At 33.6% G+C, this 19,138-nt stretch overlaps 1 protein-coding gene across 1 annotated transcript in view; it reads right to left on the reverse strand.

Moving 5' to 3' along the window:
- LOC120625075 (head-specific guanylate cyclase) overlaps window positions 1–19,138 on the reverse strand; it is a 131,279-nt gene that overhangs the window by 39,717 nt on the left and 72,424 nt on the right. The window contains exons 3-7 of the mRNA XM_039891990.1: window positions 17,175–17,248; window positions 14,342–14,424; window positions 10,104–10,264; window positions 6,928–7,139; window positions 6,289–6,473 (exon numbers count right to left, since the gene is read on the reverse strand). Coding sequence (XP_039747924.1) covers window positions 6,289–6,473; window positions 6,928–7,139; window positions 10,104–10,264; window positions 14,342–14,424; window positions 17,175–17,248 — 715 coding nt within the window. The remainder of the gene's footprint in view (window positions 1–6,288; window positions 6,474–6,927; window positions 7,140–10,103; window positions 10,265–14,341; window positions 14,425–17,174; window positions 17,249–19,138) is intronic.

Below are 19,138 nucleotides of genomic sequence, written 5' to 3' on the forward strand. Positions count from 1 at the left end.
CAATTTTATATATTGCACGAAAAGCCCTCTTCTGCAGGACGAAAATAGAATCTATATCAGCAGCATTACCCCATAATAAAATGCCATAGGACATAATGCCGTGAAAATGACTAAAGTCTGAACAGTCTCACTCTCAGTCTTGAACCCATTTTATATATTGCATATTAATGCTATATAAACAGCAAAAAAAAACCCCATGAGGTTTGAATGACAAGCGAGTTGCAGAATGTAGATGAATGTAGATGATAGAACATTAGAGAGTACCCTATACCCTTTCAAGAGGCCTAAAGCAGAACTAGTGCCATCATTCGTAACAACAACAAACGCTTTTATTTAAGAAGTTTCGAACCTAATTAAAAGTCTTGCCAAAATTCAGCAATAAATTTTGAAGATATTATTCGATTTCGCAGAATAAAAACGATGTGAACACCTAAATAAGCTAATGGAGGGGAACCTCATATTAGAGACCCAGTGCGATCTGACACCGACCCTTTCATAATTACTTAAATTAAGGCTTTTAGGGCGAGTATAAACTGTAGATATTTTGTATGCAATCTTTTAAGGGCCAAAAAAACGTTTATAATCAACCTATTTGGTAAATTGGAGATGTTCTGCCGTTAAGTTTAAATTTTTAGCACATCTATATTCAGAGGCGGAATCGATCAGTTAAATATAGTTAGGTCAATTTAATAGCAGTTGGATATTACAGAATATTTTTAGACTGTTTTAGTGCTCTTCTTTATATTAATTAGTTAATAAGGTAAATAAAGCGAAATATTTAATGAAACGGTGATAGCCCAGTGGGTAGGACTTCGACCTCACCTTCCGGGGGCCGAGCTCGAATCCAAACACGTGTAACTAATCCTAATAGTAACTAAACCGCATCCGCACTACATTTCATATGGACACAATACTAGCACTCCTTTGCACGGCTTTGGAGTGCTGAGCGATCGTATCGCCTAATGCATATATGAAAAAAGAAACTGTTAAAATGTATTTATTTAATAATGGCATGTTACGAAATAAAATTATGGGAATTGATTTTCTCTCGATATAACGTTGTTTAAAAATATTGTTTTTTAGCGAGTAGGGTAGATTCGTTACACTCGCACCTCTAACTTTTTTAATTTATGTGCGTTTTATGGATTAAAATATCACTTGCTTTAACGCTGATGGAAAGCATCGTGAGGAAACCTGCATACTTCGAGTTCGCCATAATGTTCTCCAAGGTGTGTGAATTCCACCAATCCACACTGGGCCAGCGTGGTGGGCTAAGGCCTTAACCTCTTCTCATTTTGGGAGAGGATCCCGTGCTCTGTATAGGGCCGATAAGGGCTAAGTATGATATCATTAAGGTAAATAAGTTAGTTTGAGATTTTAGAGAACTTGTACAGTAATAATCACGGTTACGTTTATCCTTTTACCTTACAACTCCACTTTCAAATCACGCCATATGTGATGTGAATGGTGAAAAAATTAAAGCGCTCGTACAAGAATTTATATGATGTTGTTAGCAAAACAACATGTCTATCTGCTACGACATTTTGTACACCAACTTTGACATATCATTAATGTCTGAATTAAATTATTATCTGTTTTGTATTAACTTCTTTAGATATCTGTGCAGTAGAGATTTTCTGCAAAATTCAAAGTTCTATTCGTTCAAATTGAGAGCATTTTGTTGCAACCTTAATTAATTTTAAGTTCTGCTTTAAAGTTCTCATAGAGCAATCAATTCTCCATTCTGTTCCTATGTAAAAAAACTGCAAAGTTTTGAATAGGTACTTCGTTAAAAATAATTCAACAGCCTGACCTCATTAGTTCTTACTAGTGAAACAATTATTGGTGTTTTATTTCCCGTTTGTAGTCCGTATAAAGAAAGTGTTACATAATAGAACCGTGTCTGAGTTTCTAGGTCAAGCGGCAATATGCCGCCGGTACAAAAATAGAATTCCAGTTATATCCTGTCTGGATTGATTAAATTTCGCTTTTTTCCGCTATCGGCGCGCTTTATATTAAGTCTATATAAGTTAGATGAAATTTTCATCTGATATCACACTTCCAATCAGAGGAAATAGATTTCAATTGCCTAGTTCGAAGAAACTTGTTTCAAAGTATTTGCTTGTAACTGCTTAAGAGTTTGGAACATCGTCGCAAGGTTGCCTGCCTTTCGGTGTTCTATAGGATATATTTCGGAGAGTGTGCTCAAGAACTATTTGATCTAGTTCCCCCCTCGCCTTTTTACCATCGAACCGCGAGGCACCGGAAGGATCTGCATCCCTACGTGGTCGATATACCGCGGACGCGTACGAAGCGCTTCGCATCTTCGTTTCTAATTCGCACCGCTGGGATCTGGAATGCTCTTCCAGCTTCCATTTTCCCCAGTTCTTACAACATTAGTACCTTCAAATCAAGAGTGAATAGGCATCTTCTAGGCAAGCGCGCTCCACCTTAGGCTGCATCATCGCTTACCATCAGGTGTGATTGCAGTCAAGCGCTCGCCTATAAATATAAAAAAAAAAAAAAAAAAAAATGCATCTGCTAGTTTCTACTTCTCTGTTATACGAACTACTTAGAAACTGCATACTGTAAATTAGATCTCCGTAGAGTTTGCGCTGTGGTATAATAAGTGAAATCTGGAATTAGATCCCTAAGCTCGGGTCAAATTAGAAAATGGTAATTTGTAATAAGGCTCGTGCCTGGTCTGAGAGGGCTTCGGGCACTGTAGTAAGTAGGTAGCTACGTAACGCAAAGCGATTTTGTATTACGGTATAATGGCGTATATAAACCAATTAGGGGTTTAATAAACTGTTGCATTGATTTTGTGAAGAGCATTTGACTTTTACTATGAAACATGATCTACTGGGTTCGATTCCAAAATTTTATAGTTTCTGTCAAAAAATCTTTTTTTAGTTTGGGCATACCCCTTTTAGAGGGGGGAGTACAACATAACCTCCGTCCTCCCAAGGGTTGGAGGCAGCCATAAAGCTTTTCCACAACCACAAAATAACGTAGGTAAGTACCTTTAAGCTTGGAACTCAGAAATCTCCCTATTTTAGTTAATTATTATTAGCCCTAGCTTAAATATACTTCAACAATACAAACATCGCCATCTAGCCAGAAAAGTAAGCGTAGCTTGTGTTATGGGTACTAAGTCAAAGTCAAAGTCAAAGTCTAAAATATCTTTATTAAAGTAGGCCCACAGGTAGCACTTTTGATGCGTACATAAGAATTACACGGTAGTGAGATAAAGACACTATCAGAAAGACTAAAATAGCTGATGAATATTTTTATGAATGTAATACACATAAATACTTATAATATACAGATAAACACCCAGACACAGAAAAACCTGTTCATCACACAAACATTTTCCCGTTGTTGATATTTGGACCCAACCCACAGCTTTGGACTCAGAAGAAAGAAACAGGATCGGTGCCCACTGCGCCAACCGGCTATTAAACTTGATAATAACTAACCTAGAAACCCGCCAACCAACATCTGCACCGTTTTGACGGTCTAAATCTGAATCCTTATTTCCATTCACATAGTTATTTTCCAATAACAGTAAATAGATAAACATCGAATATCATATGTATTACTATATTTATTGACACTTGTTTGTCTTCTTGTATGGCCATGGCAGTTAAATACCCGATTCTCCTAACCTGTTTCTGCACGGCATTGTATCTTTATTGATAGGGTAGTAACTAGCTACGGGCGAAGTCTCTCACCAGCCCAGACCAGAGACACTTCAGAAATTATAGATTTCCAAATAAACCACAGTGCTTACCACTGAGCCAGAGAGGTCGTCATATACCTAAATAATCATCATCATCATCACTTCATGACATCCACTGCTGGAAATAGGTCTTTTGTAGGGAGTTCAAAATCAACGGTCCTAAATAATAAAACACAATTATTAAAGTAATATTAGTAAATTGCTGCATTAATATCACAATATAAATTAAATTAGTTAATTTTGTGGCCACAATTAATTTCGCTACCAAAATATAACGAGACTTTCATATAGGCCAGTTATAAATAATCAAGTGTCCGGGGAATTTAAACAAACTATGACCGTAAAATAGCGCCAGTATCCAATTTACAATATTTGGGTAGACTTTATCACGGCACAGCATCGTACAACTTCCAAGTAAATATTTAAAATTGTTGAACGCTGAGCGCGTGAACAGCTTCGGTAAATATTGAAAATGTTTGTTACATTTTCTTACTTAGCGTTGAAATAAAACTAAATTACTTTAGTGACCTTAGTTACAGTGTGACAGTAGGTAATAATTTTCAAAAACACATAATCAATTAGAATGCTTTTTATCCAAACAAAAACCGCACGAAGTCGTGGGCTCATAATATTATAAATACGAAAGTGTGTCTGATTGTTTGTTTGTCACCTTTGTTCGGCTTTACCTTTCACATTAAACCATTCTTGATAAAACTTGACAGATATCTACCTTTGAGAAGAATATTTATCCCGGAAATAAAACTTTCAAAAGTTACCCGCGAGTTTTAAAAAATTGCATATGTTACCAATGCATGGTTTGACCGTTTTACTAACTTATCTTGATAAAATTTTGCAAAGAAATAGTTTGCATCCTGGAGACTGCTAAAGGATGTATCCGGGATAGAATGTATTCTATACCGGAATAATATACATAATTTTAGCATCAATACAGTGTTAACGATATATTATTACTAGGGCGAAATGACGAGCAGAGCTAGTTTGAAATAAAACACAGTTCTTGTTGATGTTAGGCTAAAACGAACTTTTCTTGAAAATTCTATTAAATATTTTAATACCCTAAAATAAACTTACATAATAATATGGTACAAACTTCATTTTAAAAGACTCACAATAACTTACAGTATCACTGTTACATTTACTCGCAATCAAAGTAAAAAGCAGTATTGTGTATTTATCTCGGTCATAAACCAATTTTATCCTCGACTTAAATATCTCGAATAAATGGCTTGCTTTATGCGATGTAATTTTTTATTTTATTTTAATCGTGCGTTTACTACACCATAAACAAGATTTGTCAACTACAAATTTTACGTTTTGTATAATGTAAATAAAGTGGGGTTTAAAATAAATCTTTATGATGTGGGGATTTGGCAAAGTATCCTGGCGGCACCTCATTCAGATGTAGCCAGAATGCTATTAGATTTTAAGTTAAGATAAGAGAAAGGAAGTATCAATTTTCGTAAAGGGAACGATGGGGCTGATCGACATGAGACAAGAATGACATTCTTATTGTTAAGAAAAATCCTGAATACATAAAGAATTAAAAAAAAAAAACGTGGGAGAGAAAAAGTATGATGTCCTTAGTGAGACTAGATTTGGCTATGGCACAAAAATTATCTTTATAATTTGTGTAATTAGCTGGTATCCAGGAGACAATAAGCTAGTTTTTCTCCCCAAAAAAGATCAAGGAAGCGTACCGCAGTCTTTTAAAAATTTTGTTTACTTATATGTACGGTCTACCAGTCATACCAATCGACAAAGTTAGCATGAAGATTGTTTGCATCCTGGTGAGCAAAAAGGATACATTTCGACCTTTTATATATTTATCTAGTGTTTCTATGCATTATGAGCCTATTGCCCAGTCCCACGCCTACAAGTCCTGCTGGCCTCCTCTCTCGTAGGATTGCTTTCTGCTCTGCTTCAATGGGCTTTAATGAGTTTTAACGATTTTATGATCGCATGTCAGCAATAATAACCAGGTAAGTCTACACATCTTTATATTTATAAAACAAAGTCGTGTTAGTTATAACTTCAGAACGGATGGACCGATTTTCATTATTTTTGATTTGTTTGATTCCTGTTAGTCCGGAATAGGATAATAAATATTAAAAATCAATATTTTTTTAAAATTTAAAATCAAAACAATTATCTAGCTGTTCATTAGTAACAAAACACAACTGACAGCTCACGTCAAGTTGTCTATATCTAATCGTAAAACTGTTGATATGACCTATAGAGAGGTACATTAATCCGGAGTAAGATGAATTTTACGTATTTACGTACTTTATAAAGATATTGAGATGTCGAATATATTAAGGCGAAATGAAATTCGCGGGGACAGCTAGTTACGTTACGTATATATTATAAAGTGGTTTGACGCTAAACATAATATAAAGTGTCATCCTATTTTTATAACAGTGTTCTTATTTAAAGTAGGCAACAATATAATTTTTATATCTAGTCAACCATTCATTCTACCAACCATTCAATCATTCATTAAAAGGATCATTAAAAAGGCAACTTACCAAGTTGAACGAGCTCCAATCGCTTGTCAGTGATAAAGTGCCAAGGGAACGCTTTGCAGAAGCTAGCGACTCCGATCCTCAAATCACTCACTTTGTTAGATGAGGCCAGGCTCACAGCGGCGCTGGCGGCCTCGCAATTATCCACTTTCAACCTCTGGTGTAATGGTTCTGCACTTATGTCGTATCTACAAATGGAAAATCAGATGTGAGGAAATATTAGTTAAGCAACTTATTCTAAAGACACAGAAATTTGGTTTTAACTTTGTATGATTGTTCGTCTCAGTACAAGAGTAATTAATTATCATAAAACAAGTGAACCTCCGCATCCAACTTGGATGTGATCGTCCGAGAAACGTCTTGTCCAACACTCAACGTTGTTAGGTTCCCGACTAGGTAGACAGGCGACATCAAGAAACCTTGGAATTTAAAACAAAAGACCTACGTCCAGCAGTGAACGTTTATTGGATAATTGATGATAACAGGGATGGTTAAGAAAACAAGGAGCCGGAAAATCTCTTTTACCTCTTCAAAATATTCTGTTTGAGAATTGCCGCATCGGATTCGATTCAATATATGGTGGGTGGGTGTCCTTTAGGTCATACGAAGTTTGGGTCATCTAGTTTCTTTATAAATACTGACCTAAATTTCCTTGGATCGTTGGAGTAGCTGATCAGTCTTATATCCGTTTGCGTGTCATACAGCCTCATAGCTATTGCCTTCAAGCTGCCAACTAGTAAATACGCCACGGGTTCACTTTCTGTAGTGAGATGCAACTGAATATTTCCAGCGTGTGAAGTTGTGCAGACGAAGGCTGCTTCGTTCTCTGTTGATTCATCTTTAAGGCCGTCGTCCTGTCAATCCAAGGGTTCATACAATACACAATATTATCAAGTAGTTAAATTAAGTCCATATTCATATTTATATTAATAGCCATCTGATACCAGTGAATCCATCAACATTTCTTTATTCTGGGGTAAAAAATAAGATGGCCGTGTCCAAAAAGCTATCTCCGGAATTGCGTTAAGATCAGTTTAGCTATACAGCTATACTATATAACAAAGTTTACTATTTAAAACTTTCTAGGACTTCAGGATGTAAGATTATCTGTTAAATTTTATCCAGATAGGTGCAGTGGTTGAGTTGACATAAGTAACAAAGGTACAAAATTCTTTGATCGAATTAAATGCTGGTAACGGGTGAATAGCATAATGCTACTTTTTAGATCGTATACTATATCTTATTTATTGATTTATTTATTTAAACATATTTATTTCGTAATAAAGAAGAAATTACAAATATAGTTAAACAAAAAATTAAAAGCAAAAGGCGACCTTATCACTAAAAGACCTTATCTCTTAGTTCATTGGGAAACTAGAAATTGCGGATAAATTCTCAGGCATGAGTTAGTTGTGTAATAAATTGTACAATTAAACTTAGAATTAACTGGAAATATAACTTAGTAGCCAAACCCTGAACTTATTACAGTACAATAATGCCCGTGTGGAATAGTGCCAAGAAATATTGCTGCACTTCCGCGTTGAATAGTCCGATAATAGTTTTAATATTCATTTTATCACTCCCCACAAATGTGACCCAGTGAGTCCTTTAAGAGTGAAGTCCCGGGTCCGATTCCCAATTTGGAAATGTTTAATTTCTGAAAAATTCCGGGCCTGGTCTGGTCTGGTGGCAGGCTTTCACCAAAGCTAGTTACCCTAAACCCTACCGACGAAAATGTGCCGCCAAGCAATTGGGCGCTCTGATACGATACAATGTAGAAACCATATTGTTGGTATTGGTGTAATGTAATTGATCTAATATGTTACTATTACCTCTTACAAGTTAGCCCGCTAGTTACCTCTGGCGAGAATTTTAATTACGTTTTAATTAAAATTTTGATGGATAAAATAAAAAGAGCTATAAAAATAGAAGACATTAATAGGGAAGACGGACTAAGGATTTTGATTAATTAAATTTTAATTTTCAGAAACCAAATCCTGCTTGAATTACATTGGAATATTTTATTACGAATAGTTATAATAAAAATTTAAGTTTTTATTCAAAAAAATATAAAAAACAAAAAACAGCTTATTAAATAATTTATACAAAAATAATAAAAATATTGATATATTGTTAAAAATATTCATAATTATGAACATAATATATGTATGTAGCCCTAGTTCCTCCAATTTCCGATATTCGCTGAGTTGTTCACTCGTGCTAATATGTAGCACGACTTCAATGTATATTCATGGACTCATGTGTGAACAATGGTGTACGATGTGTACCAGGAATTATTACAGCTCGTATATTTTTATTTGAGTAAAACATTTTCGTTGTTTCCAGTTTTCGATTTTTACATTATACGGCAACGCAAATTTTATTAAGTCTATGAATTTTGCAACCTTTGGTTTTAAATAGCATATATATATTTTATTAATTATGTGTGTATATTTTATATCCGCCTTGACATAATAGAATAAAATTATTACTAGAACGATTTTCCCTTACAAAGTTTTTTGGAAACGCGCCCACGCGTCGCGGGATTGAACCCGTGACCCCTGCGCCAAGGAGGTCGCCAAAACCTGATTGGAGCGCAGCGGAAGTCAACCCTTTATATATGCCAGTAATCCTTACATTTTTCTTATTGTCATTATAAAAATAAACTTTTCTAACCTGCCAATAGGGGAGGCCTTTGCCAACGTTGGGCAAACAGACTAAGTTGTCGGTGTATTTAGACTCAACAGAGTCGTTAATATTAGTGTAAATTGTAAAAAAATAAAAAAAAACTGTGTCTGAATAAAGGTTTTATTATTATTATTAACCTGTCAATATTTCACTGGAATAAACAATGTAATTCATTTTTATGAAATATTGTAATATACTTTACTTTTCCGATTACATTAAAATATGTATTTTATGTCCAATGCCACTCCATTGTTCACTCGCTACATTGCGGTTGCCCGACTTCCGGTCGGAACACCGCAATAGATAAGATATTAATGTACTCGTATATTCATGAACCTGTGTGTGAACAGAACTGAACGAAGGGGAACAGTGATTATTTCCGGTCGCATAAGTTTCATATAATGGGAACGGGGTAATTTGGAACCATGTTAAATAGACAAGAGAAAAAGTACTTGTTATCAGCTATTTATTTAAGCACCATGTAAATACGACTATTTTCGTCTTACAACACGTAACCGACTGATCTGTTCAATGTTTACGAAACATTGGTAAATTTAAATAAAGAATACTTTGTTAAGAAGCATCTTTTATCAAGTGTAAACGGCGCAATGCTGCGGCGGTATCAGTTACATCTTTTGCGGTCGTTTAAGCGATTTAATGGCGAAAAAAACCTTGAAACCGCCACCTACCCCAATTTTTTCTGATAGTTGCTAATCAGTAGGTATTGATATGTCATCTGCATAAAAAAATTCTATCAAATTGCGTGCTTTTAGGGACGAATAATTTGCAACCTGTCTGATTTACTGAAAACGGCAATAGTTTATCGTCTTTCTATCTGTCCGTTTATCAACGCTCTATTAATACAAGTGCCAAAAAAAGGAGTGTAATTTTTTCATAGTTCATGTATGTTTTACATAATTTATGAAAGTTTATTTAGTCCACAATGCCTTCTTAATTCACGATCAGAGTTCGAATCCTAAAATTAAATGAATCTGATAACAAATAAAAAAAAGGTGACAGTTTATACGGTGTTCGGCAGTCACGTTTTTTAATACCTTACTTGTTTTCAATTATTATAGACTATTGAGGGTAAACTAAATTAGGTGGAAAAATATTAATAGTTTCCTTACCTGATCATGCAGAACATCATGAACGCTATCCAATGTAGTTAAAAATTCTATTAAATTAGTCCCTAAACACTTGAAAGCTCTCTCCAATCGACAGTTGTGGGAGAAAGCCGTTAGTATTAAATATTCTCCTAATTTAGCCATAAAGTCCTTAGTTGATACACCTGGAACAAAAACATTCATTTAGTACGAGTCTATATAAACGGATTAAAATGTTAAATATGATGTAATGGTAAAATTATACAAGTGTCGAGTATGTTAATTTTTCGGAGTTATCCATCTTTTGCGCGTTATGAAAATCATATCAACGTCATTTTTTCATTTTTCATTTGCACAGCAAAAATTAAATCTAAAAACTTCTTATCGGTAAAATCTGGCTAACAATAAACGCAAAAGTATAACTTCTTCCGTGCATAATAATCAGCACCACACACTGTTACTTTACATATTTGGCTTTGTCAGAGTGGAGGGTGCTCAAGTCTGTAAACACTTTTGCCTGCTTCAGACCTCTGATTCTTTCTACAGTCCTGCAATTGGATTGGTGCATCAGCAAACCTTCCCGATATTTATGGGCTTGCTATTTGATGGCTGATGGCATTAATGCATTTCAGTATTATACTAATTCGTGTGGACCGCATTTATTCCATTTTTTACATATGTTTGTTTATTTTATTTTATTTTTATTTTTTACAACTGTTTGTTTCCTGGGATACGAAGTAGCCTTTTTTAATTTAACATCATCATCATGATGAAACTAACCCTTTGTCATAAATCAAGTTGGTTGCTTAGTGAGGGTGTGAAGTAAGGACAAACTAGTAAACAAAAGATCCGAAAACAGTTTATAGTATTAGTAAGCATTTATAGTGTTAGTAAGGATTCAAGCTTGTAATAATTTTATTCTTTAAAATACTTTCCTAAGTAATGAGATCGATAGGTTAAGTATTGCCAAAATTACAGAATATAAACCATCAAAATCAATATATTAATATAAATTAAACATGAATATGTGTTTCATAACCATTTTACTCCATGTCTGTATGTCTCGGCTTGAAGGCTCTTCTTCTCGCTAGCTGTTTCAAGTTGGAAATTAAACTAAATATTAAAGTTAACAGGTTCTGAGTGCTGCAAGGAAATCCATAAGTTTAGAGCAAATAACAAACGGTTCTGTAACATGAAGTTCTATTGAAACTTTAACAATATTACCGAATTTTTTGATATCCAGCATCGAAACATACTTATATTTGCTGAGTGGACCTAATACACTACGAAATTAATAAGTTATTTCGTATTCAGTAGTATATTTTAGTTAACGAAAGAGACAATTTTTTAGAAAATAAAAAAAGTATAAAAGGAATTAAAAAAAAATAGATAAAGATTTAAGTTAATTCACTACAATACAGCGTCGACTAGCTGGAGGCATAAAATTAAGTAAAGCAAAGTTTCCAAACCTTATTTAAAAAGAAGTTTTAGAAATTAAGACGATCGTGCACAGAATTTCCTGCAGAAACACGTATTTGAGCAAAAAAAGCGGACAGCAAAATGAAAATGCATTTTTAGAAAATGCAATTTACTGAAATGGGTCATCCAGTAATTTAAACTATTTAAAATTCCTAATAATAGTTTATTAGAAATAAATACATCTATAGGTTGACTAGAGGTACCTAGCTAGCTTATTAGGATACAATTTTAAAAACAGCGCAGAGGATCACCTAGAAGAATTATCGTGGTAGTGCCCGAAATGTTGGACGTTCGATATCACAAGGTGCTGGAAATTCAGGAATCCCTATAGAAGACCTATCTATAGCAGTGGGCGTCCCTATACTGTTCTTAGTGTGGATTAACCAACACGTAAAAGACATATATATTATGAAAATTAAGATTAATTTGCTATACACCGCGAAAAGCAGGAGAATCTGTGTGGTGTAATTTATAATGTTTTCAATCCTTATACTCCACACAAACCAGATCTTCAAACATGAACCCTCTACGCAAATTTCGCTCTGAAACCGGAGCATCCTCAGGAGATGTTTACCATACAAATTCTCCTGCTTATCGCGGAGTATATATACCAAAATAACTTTAATTTTTGTAAAAATCATAGAATTCCGCAAATTAATGCCTACTTCTATCCACTATGCAGCATAATATAAATTGATCGCCTCGTTAGGTATGGCTAAGGGCAGCGCATTAAGATGTTATAATAAGCATAACTGACTGATACGCGTAAACTTCCCTCCAGCAAGGTTGCGATTGCACGGTACTTTAAATTCAAATTAACTAAAGTATATGCCCAAAGAACATGCTAGAAAGAACCAAGTTTCTCTAAATATGGTTGCCTTGATAAAAAATACTTTTTGTAAGGATTGATTTACTACACCTAGTAATGGTACATCTATACAAATATTTTAAATAGAAACGTTGTGATATTTGTATCTAACGTCACATACAAGCGTACATAGAATATTAATCCTTACTAAAAGTCATTTCAAATTTAAAAAAAGAATATGCTTCTTCATATAAGTTTCATAATCAAGGCCATTTAAAATAATTATACAGTTTATGAATAGCAATTGCATTAGCAGTACCTTAGCTTTAGATATTTTATATATATATAAATAAACATCAGTCCCTAATAAAGATCTGTACGTCTTTGAGTCATTAACCATCCCATCAATCTTGTCTTAAAAATAAAGCCTCGAGAAAAATTTGAGTAATGAAGCTGAAAATTTGAATAAGCCCCTTGAGTTCTGTAATAAAGACATAAACCAAAAAATAGCGTCCTCATAAAATGTATGCTCTCTTTTATTTTTCACAACAGTTCCAGACAGTTAATTTTACGTTAATAAATTTAACCATTTGAAAAACTTTGAAATAGCATGTAACTGTAAAAACCAACGATTAAATCATAAATACCTTGATGTATAAAAATCGTGTTTCGTGTTCGTGTTTTGTTTGTTTTTTATATTACAGCTTAAGATTTTTCGTGGAGGCCATAGTGTTTATAGACCTTCCATTTAGGGGGTTCCATTGCCACATTGAAATAAGCCCACAGAAAACCAAGCGAGCTTATGGTTTTAACCCCATTTAAAAAAAATTGTGGGCCCCACTTCTATTAGTAAAGTTTAAACAATGCAGGTACACAAATTTCTTATTTGAGATAATTGGCCGATTTGACCGACTCTATATTTACTTGAATAAATCTAACCAAAATTATTTAAATTTGGTGGATAAAAAGGTATTAAACTATTAATAACATATTATTTTTACATCTATAATAAAATGTTATTGTGAGTAAAACAATAGACCAAAGATTTTTTGCAATAAGTAGCCTTACGTAAAAGCTCTTTACGGAAACCCGACTTTAAAGGCCCCTACAAAGTGAAAAAATTAATAAATACATTTTGTTTGCACACGTTTCTATCCGGAGAAATACACGGATATGAAATAAATTCATTGAAGTGGATTTTTTTCGAATGAAATTTAATATTAACATGAAATACACTAGACGAAGGAAAGATAACAAACTTACGTAATTGAAACACAAAAGCTGCCGAGTTTAGAGTGGAGCCGAGCAAAACACGGCCAATGCAATAAAATTAAATGAATTTAAATGAAAAAGTCTCTACTGCTTTCTGTTCTTTGCAAACAGTTCCCATTGTTCTCTTGGAAATAGGAGGCAAAGAATTGTTTACCTAAGCCGTGAGTGCGAGAAAAGTTGACTTCGAAACAAAACGTTTAAGAATTTAATTGTTGAGAGAAGAAGTAGTGGTTCGCCCCAAAGCTTAAACCTTGATTTGTAAAGAAAATCTTTTGATTTATATGCGGTTTTTTTTTATTCCTACGCGATTATAACAGGTTATTATTATTTATATTTAATAATAGGGTATAATACCAATGAAAAGTACAGAATAGGTTTAAATGGAAAAAAATATGTTCCGATGTAATTTATGTAATTTATGTTATTTTGAACATGACATCCAAAAGGCTTTCGAGTAAAAGAAATAATTCTGCTTATAATATTTGTCTGTAATATGTGCGCCTTAAAAATATTTTTAATATCTTTCAATTTAATTTTCGTCTAGGCCATATTAATTACATTCTTAAGAATGAGAATATCTGCTATCTATCTAACATCTAATGGGTAAAAACATAACTTTATTTAATAAATTGTCTTTGATGGGATCTATTTTTATATAAAAAGATAGAAATTTTAATATTTAACATATGAAAATAATACTTACTATCAGTTGCCCGAACTGCGTCATATATTTCTTGTAAATATGCATAGTTTCTGCAGGTCCTGACGTCATCCGGTAATCTCCGTCTAAAAAAAAAGGGAATTAAAATATAATAAAATCCATAATTTTTTTTTAATTTAAATTTAATTAATGACAGTCATTATTTCTTATATTCCACTACAATTTAGCCCTCTACTGGTATCTCACCGGACGGTAAGTGATGATGCAGTCTTACTTCGACATGTATGAGAGTGGATGGTTTCTAGACAGCATCGTAAAGGAAGCATCCCATTAAACAAGAGAAAAATAAATTCAATTTTTGCCTATAAAAAAATACTGAACATCGAACCCGGTACGCACGCCAAGGAGGCCGTCAAAAGAGAGAAACTCCAATCGTCTCCTTAGTGACTAAGCTATACTATAAGGCCCTTATTTAGTCATTATGACGGCCGATTGGCGCAGTGGGCAGCGACCCTGCTTTCTGAGTCCAAGGCCGTGGGTTCAATTCCCACTACTGGAAAATGTTTATGTATATTATTCATAAAAATATTTAGTTATCTTAGTACCCATAACACAAGCTACGCTTACTTTGGGACTAGATGGCGGTGTGTGTATTGTCGTAGTATATTTTATTATTATATTTCATAGCAATGGAACATATACTGCTCTAAATATTGTTTTGTCTAATTTCAGTACTGAAACTCAAATATATCCCGAACAAATAAAATATATTTATATTTATCGTTCCACCGGCTGGCGGCAAAATAATTAAAAACAATCAAAACTTTATGTTCAAATTTTCACAATATAGCTGTATTCTAATAATCACAAAATGAATTTGGTATCGTATATGTTGGTTTATTTCTTTTTTTGTAACTCAAACAGTACAACGATTTAGTCAACATTTGGCACAAATATAGTATGAATGTCCTGGAGCTGTAATATCTATTTTTAATCCCGAAAATGTTGGAGGGGAAGTTCAAGCTAGATTCGATACAAAACCTAGTTACACAAGTAATTAAAAAAGGTAACGGCATAAAAGAGAACCATGTCGTCTTGACAAAACTGCATAAGAGCTTTGCGTTATGGAGAGGCGTTATGGAGAGAGATAAAAGATACGTGTTATCCATGGAAAGTAAAACCGACAGATAAAAAACCGAAACCAACACAGGTGAAGTCGCTAGCAACAGCTGTATTATTTTATTTATCTTTTTACATTCTAATTAATTATTGTGGTTTGAAAAGATTTCGTTCCACCAACTTTTTATGTCAACTTGGTTTGAATTACTTTGTGTCAGTTATGTTAAAATATATTACTGCACTTGTGTCAGTCTTAATTGCAATCTTTTTGTTTACCTCATATTTTTTAACAACATACATTTTACAGTCACATTTTTAGAAGAATATTAATTAATTCATCTCAGAAGTGTCTCATTAACATTCTAAGGTATACACGACTGTATTAAAATTCTGTACGGGAATAACATGTTAGTCTTGTTGAAAATATTTCGCAAAGATGTTGATATATCGATGTTTCGATAATATATCGAGAGAAAGTACCGAGAATCACGTATTAAAAACGATTATTTGTTTAACAGCAATATCATTATCGCTACTAACATCATTACATTATCGCTAACTTAAAATTGGTAGTCCAAAAAATTAGTTCGATTTTTTTTCCAGATTGTGTGTTTCCCTTGCCTTTATTATCTCTTTTGTTCTCAACTCAACTGTGAAAAAATATTCTAATTAGAATATTCTCACAAAATTACAAGTATTCAATAAATATCAAATAAAACAGGGGTATGTGTGGTTGACGATCAATTTAAGATCAATGCGGGCTCACAACAACCTCCGATTACTACAGCACCCGATATAAAAGTACTATCTCAGAAGCTGGAATTATTAAATATTATTAAGCAACTTAATGGCCTCTTTTCTTTCGTTTGTTGTCAACTATTTATTTTCAATTTATATATCTAAAGGGAGTTAGTTCTACATTCAAAATATCGATACTTTTGGCACTAGCGCATCACTATCTCGAGTAAAGAATGTATTATGTGTGGAGCCTTCATGATATTATGTGAATACATAAGAGGCTCAAATCCCAGTTGAAGAGCATTTGAAATGTATACGACCTAATAATCGTGGAGGTTTCTTTCATCTTGTGTGGCTTCCTTTTCATTGAAACGGTTTTGATGTCGTCACGTGAAGAACATATTCGTAGCGGGCAATAAAATTATATTCGAGTAAAATGTTCTTTTCTTCAACATGAGCTATGGAAATTAAAAAGTAGGTACATCCGTACTTAGAAATACGGAATTGAGTCTGTTTGTTTATTATTTTCAACCGCTGTACCTCCATCTCACTATCTGAATGAAATATAGACACAGATACTTCATATCCCGAATACGGATATAGGATACATTTTAAACCCGGAAAATATTGGTTTTGGACAAGATTCATATAAAATTTATAAAGGAATTAGAATTAAGATTCCTTAAATAATTTCATAATACATGTAATTCATTTGTGAGTGTATATCATTTGACACTGGTTCAAGCGAATTAAATAGGTATGCCAAATTACAAATCGCAAATAAGAATTGTGAAACGATTGAGCCGAAAATAGTTAACATTAAAGAAATAAACAGTCACTTTCTCACTTATAATAATGGTGTGCTATATATGGATTAAAGGACCTTATGTCACCCACTTGATCTACTGTACGACACTCCTCTAAATTATTCCGCTAAGTCAATGTAATCTGGGCGTCAAAAGTTAATTAAGGGTGGGGTTAATGGCTCGAAAGGAATTACAGTTTTATTGGTACTCACAGGCAATTGTATTTGTCGTAATGCTCGGCCTGGTTCTTCGTTAATGACGTCACTGCGGCGTGGAGGCACTCGTTCTGAAACAAAGATTTGATTGCCATTACTTTCTTTTTAAGTGACTACAAAAAAGGAGAACTATTTTTAAGTTCTTTACCATATTTTGCGTTTTGTACGTTTCGACTATTAAACGTCAAAGTAAAATATTACTTTATCCAAATAAGCCTAGACTGATTTCAAGCCTTACAAAAAAAAAAAATAAACTTCTTTATTACACCAAAACATATAATATAATATATAACAGCTTGGAAAATAAACTAGGGTGTAATGGCAGCCTTACGTCTGATAGTGTTCTCTTTCAGGAAACCTCTAATTACAAGATTCTCCTTCAACTGTTAAGAAGGGTGAAAGAGGATAGAGAGTAGAGATAGCGTATATAAATTAAGACGCGGTCCAATGTGATCGAATTTTAAAAACCGAATATAAATCTTATGTCCATAATTTTCAGGCGTTCAAGATTATTAACATGAATTTGAGATAAATCTGAACAGCGTGCCTCTGCATAATCTTGAAGGGGAAGAAGAAGTAATAAGAAGGGCTAGGGATAGTTTGATTTTAACAGGTCCTTCTATTTTTTCAATCTACCGATTACTGAGAAAATCTTTCGGCTAATTTCTGAAAGAACACCCGAACTCTGTTGAAATCCATAACTAGGCCTATCCATATACTTAAAAAAAACCATCCGATTTGTTTTACAAGAATACACACCTTAAAAATATTTATAGAGCTACACCTACATTGAATGCCAGACGTCACTCAAATAAACCGTTCCTACGGGATGCTTTAAAAACACATACGAACGCAGATGAAGTCGCTGGCCACCGCTAGTATTAAATAAAAATGTTATTTATCTTTACGTTTATCATATGAAAGATACTGCCGTGTGCTAGTTTCGCAAAAACTCCTATAATGTTTGAGTAATTAAATTTTAATGGGGCAGAAACCTTATTTCTTTTTCTAAAATAGTTGCGTCAAAAACAAGTTTTATGCAGATTAGCCAAAACGACGGGAGAGACAGAATGAGAAGGATACATACCCTTTTTAGTACTGTTGTTAACTACTTTCTCATGTAAAGGAAAAAGCTGTTATTTTCACTAAACAAGTCTCATTAGTTTTATTTATTTGTATTGTATTATAAATGACGGGCAGCATACTATCATCTACTTTGATCAGCGTGGTAATTACGGGCGAACCCTCCCGTTGGAGAGGTTAAGTCCAGTAGTCAATACTACTGGATATGATATGATAGGATACTTATGACAATAAATGACGTCTATGGATAACTGGATTCAGTTTCTGGATCGTGCCACAATATTTTTAGCTTATTTAGCTAACCGATGCTGTTAGCTAAACTAGCTAACCGATGCTGCCCTTTTGTAGGTTTATATATAATTCCCTCCTCTCAGATTCATAGCTGCGTTAAGAAAGATGATAGATACTCAAGTATTGATTCTTGTTATTAAAATTTAAATTAGAATTTTTTTATATAATTGAGTACAATATCATAAGTTTCATTAAAGTTAGCAAAAGACTGTTTGTAGGTGAGGCCAGTCCATTAAGGATGAATACTTTACGAGCATAAAGTATGGCATTTCATTAAAATTCATGAAGTTAACTTCCCTTCTGACACTTTTCTAGGAAGAATTATTAAAAGTTACTGCCATAAATCATTATTATTAGCTTCTTTAAAGTGATACCTTTTTATAGTAGAGTCCACTTATGACGTCATGTAGGTTCAAACAACTTATCAATACCTACGTGTAATAAAACTGTAACTGGCCTAGTTCCGTACATGGAAGATATCTTTTTTTTTTCCTTTTTGGGCTGTCTGTCTGTATCTTGGGCGCACCCATACATACTGAATCAATTGATATGAAACTCATCGTAGAACATAAAATACTTTTCATCTC

Source organism: Pararge aegeria, chromosome 7 (genome assembly GCF_905163445.1).
Source record: "Pararge aegeria chromosome 7, ilParAegt1.1, whole genome shotgun sequence".
NCBI lineage: Eukaryota > Metazoa > Arthropoda > Insecta > Lepidoptera > Nymphalidae > Pararge > Pararge aegeria.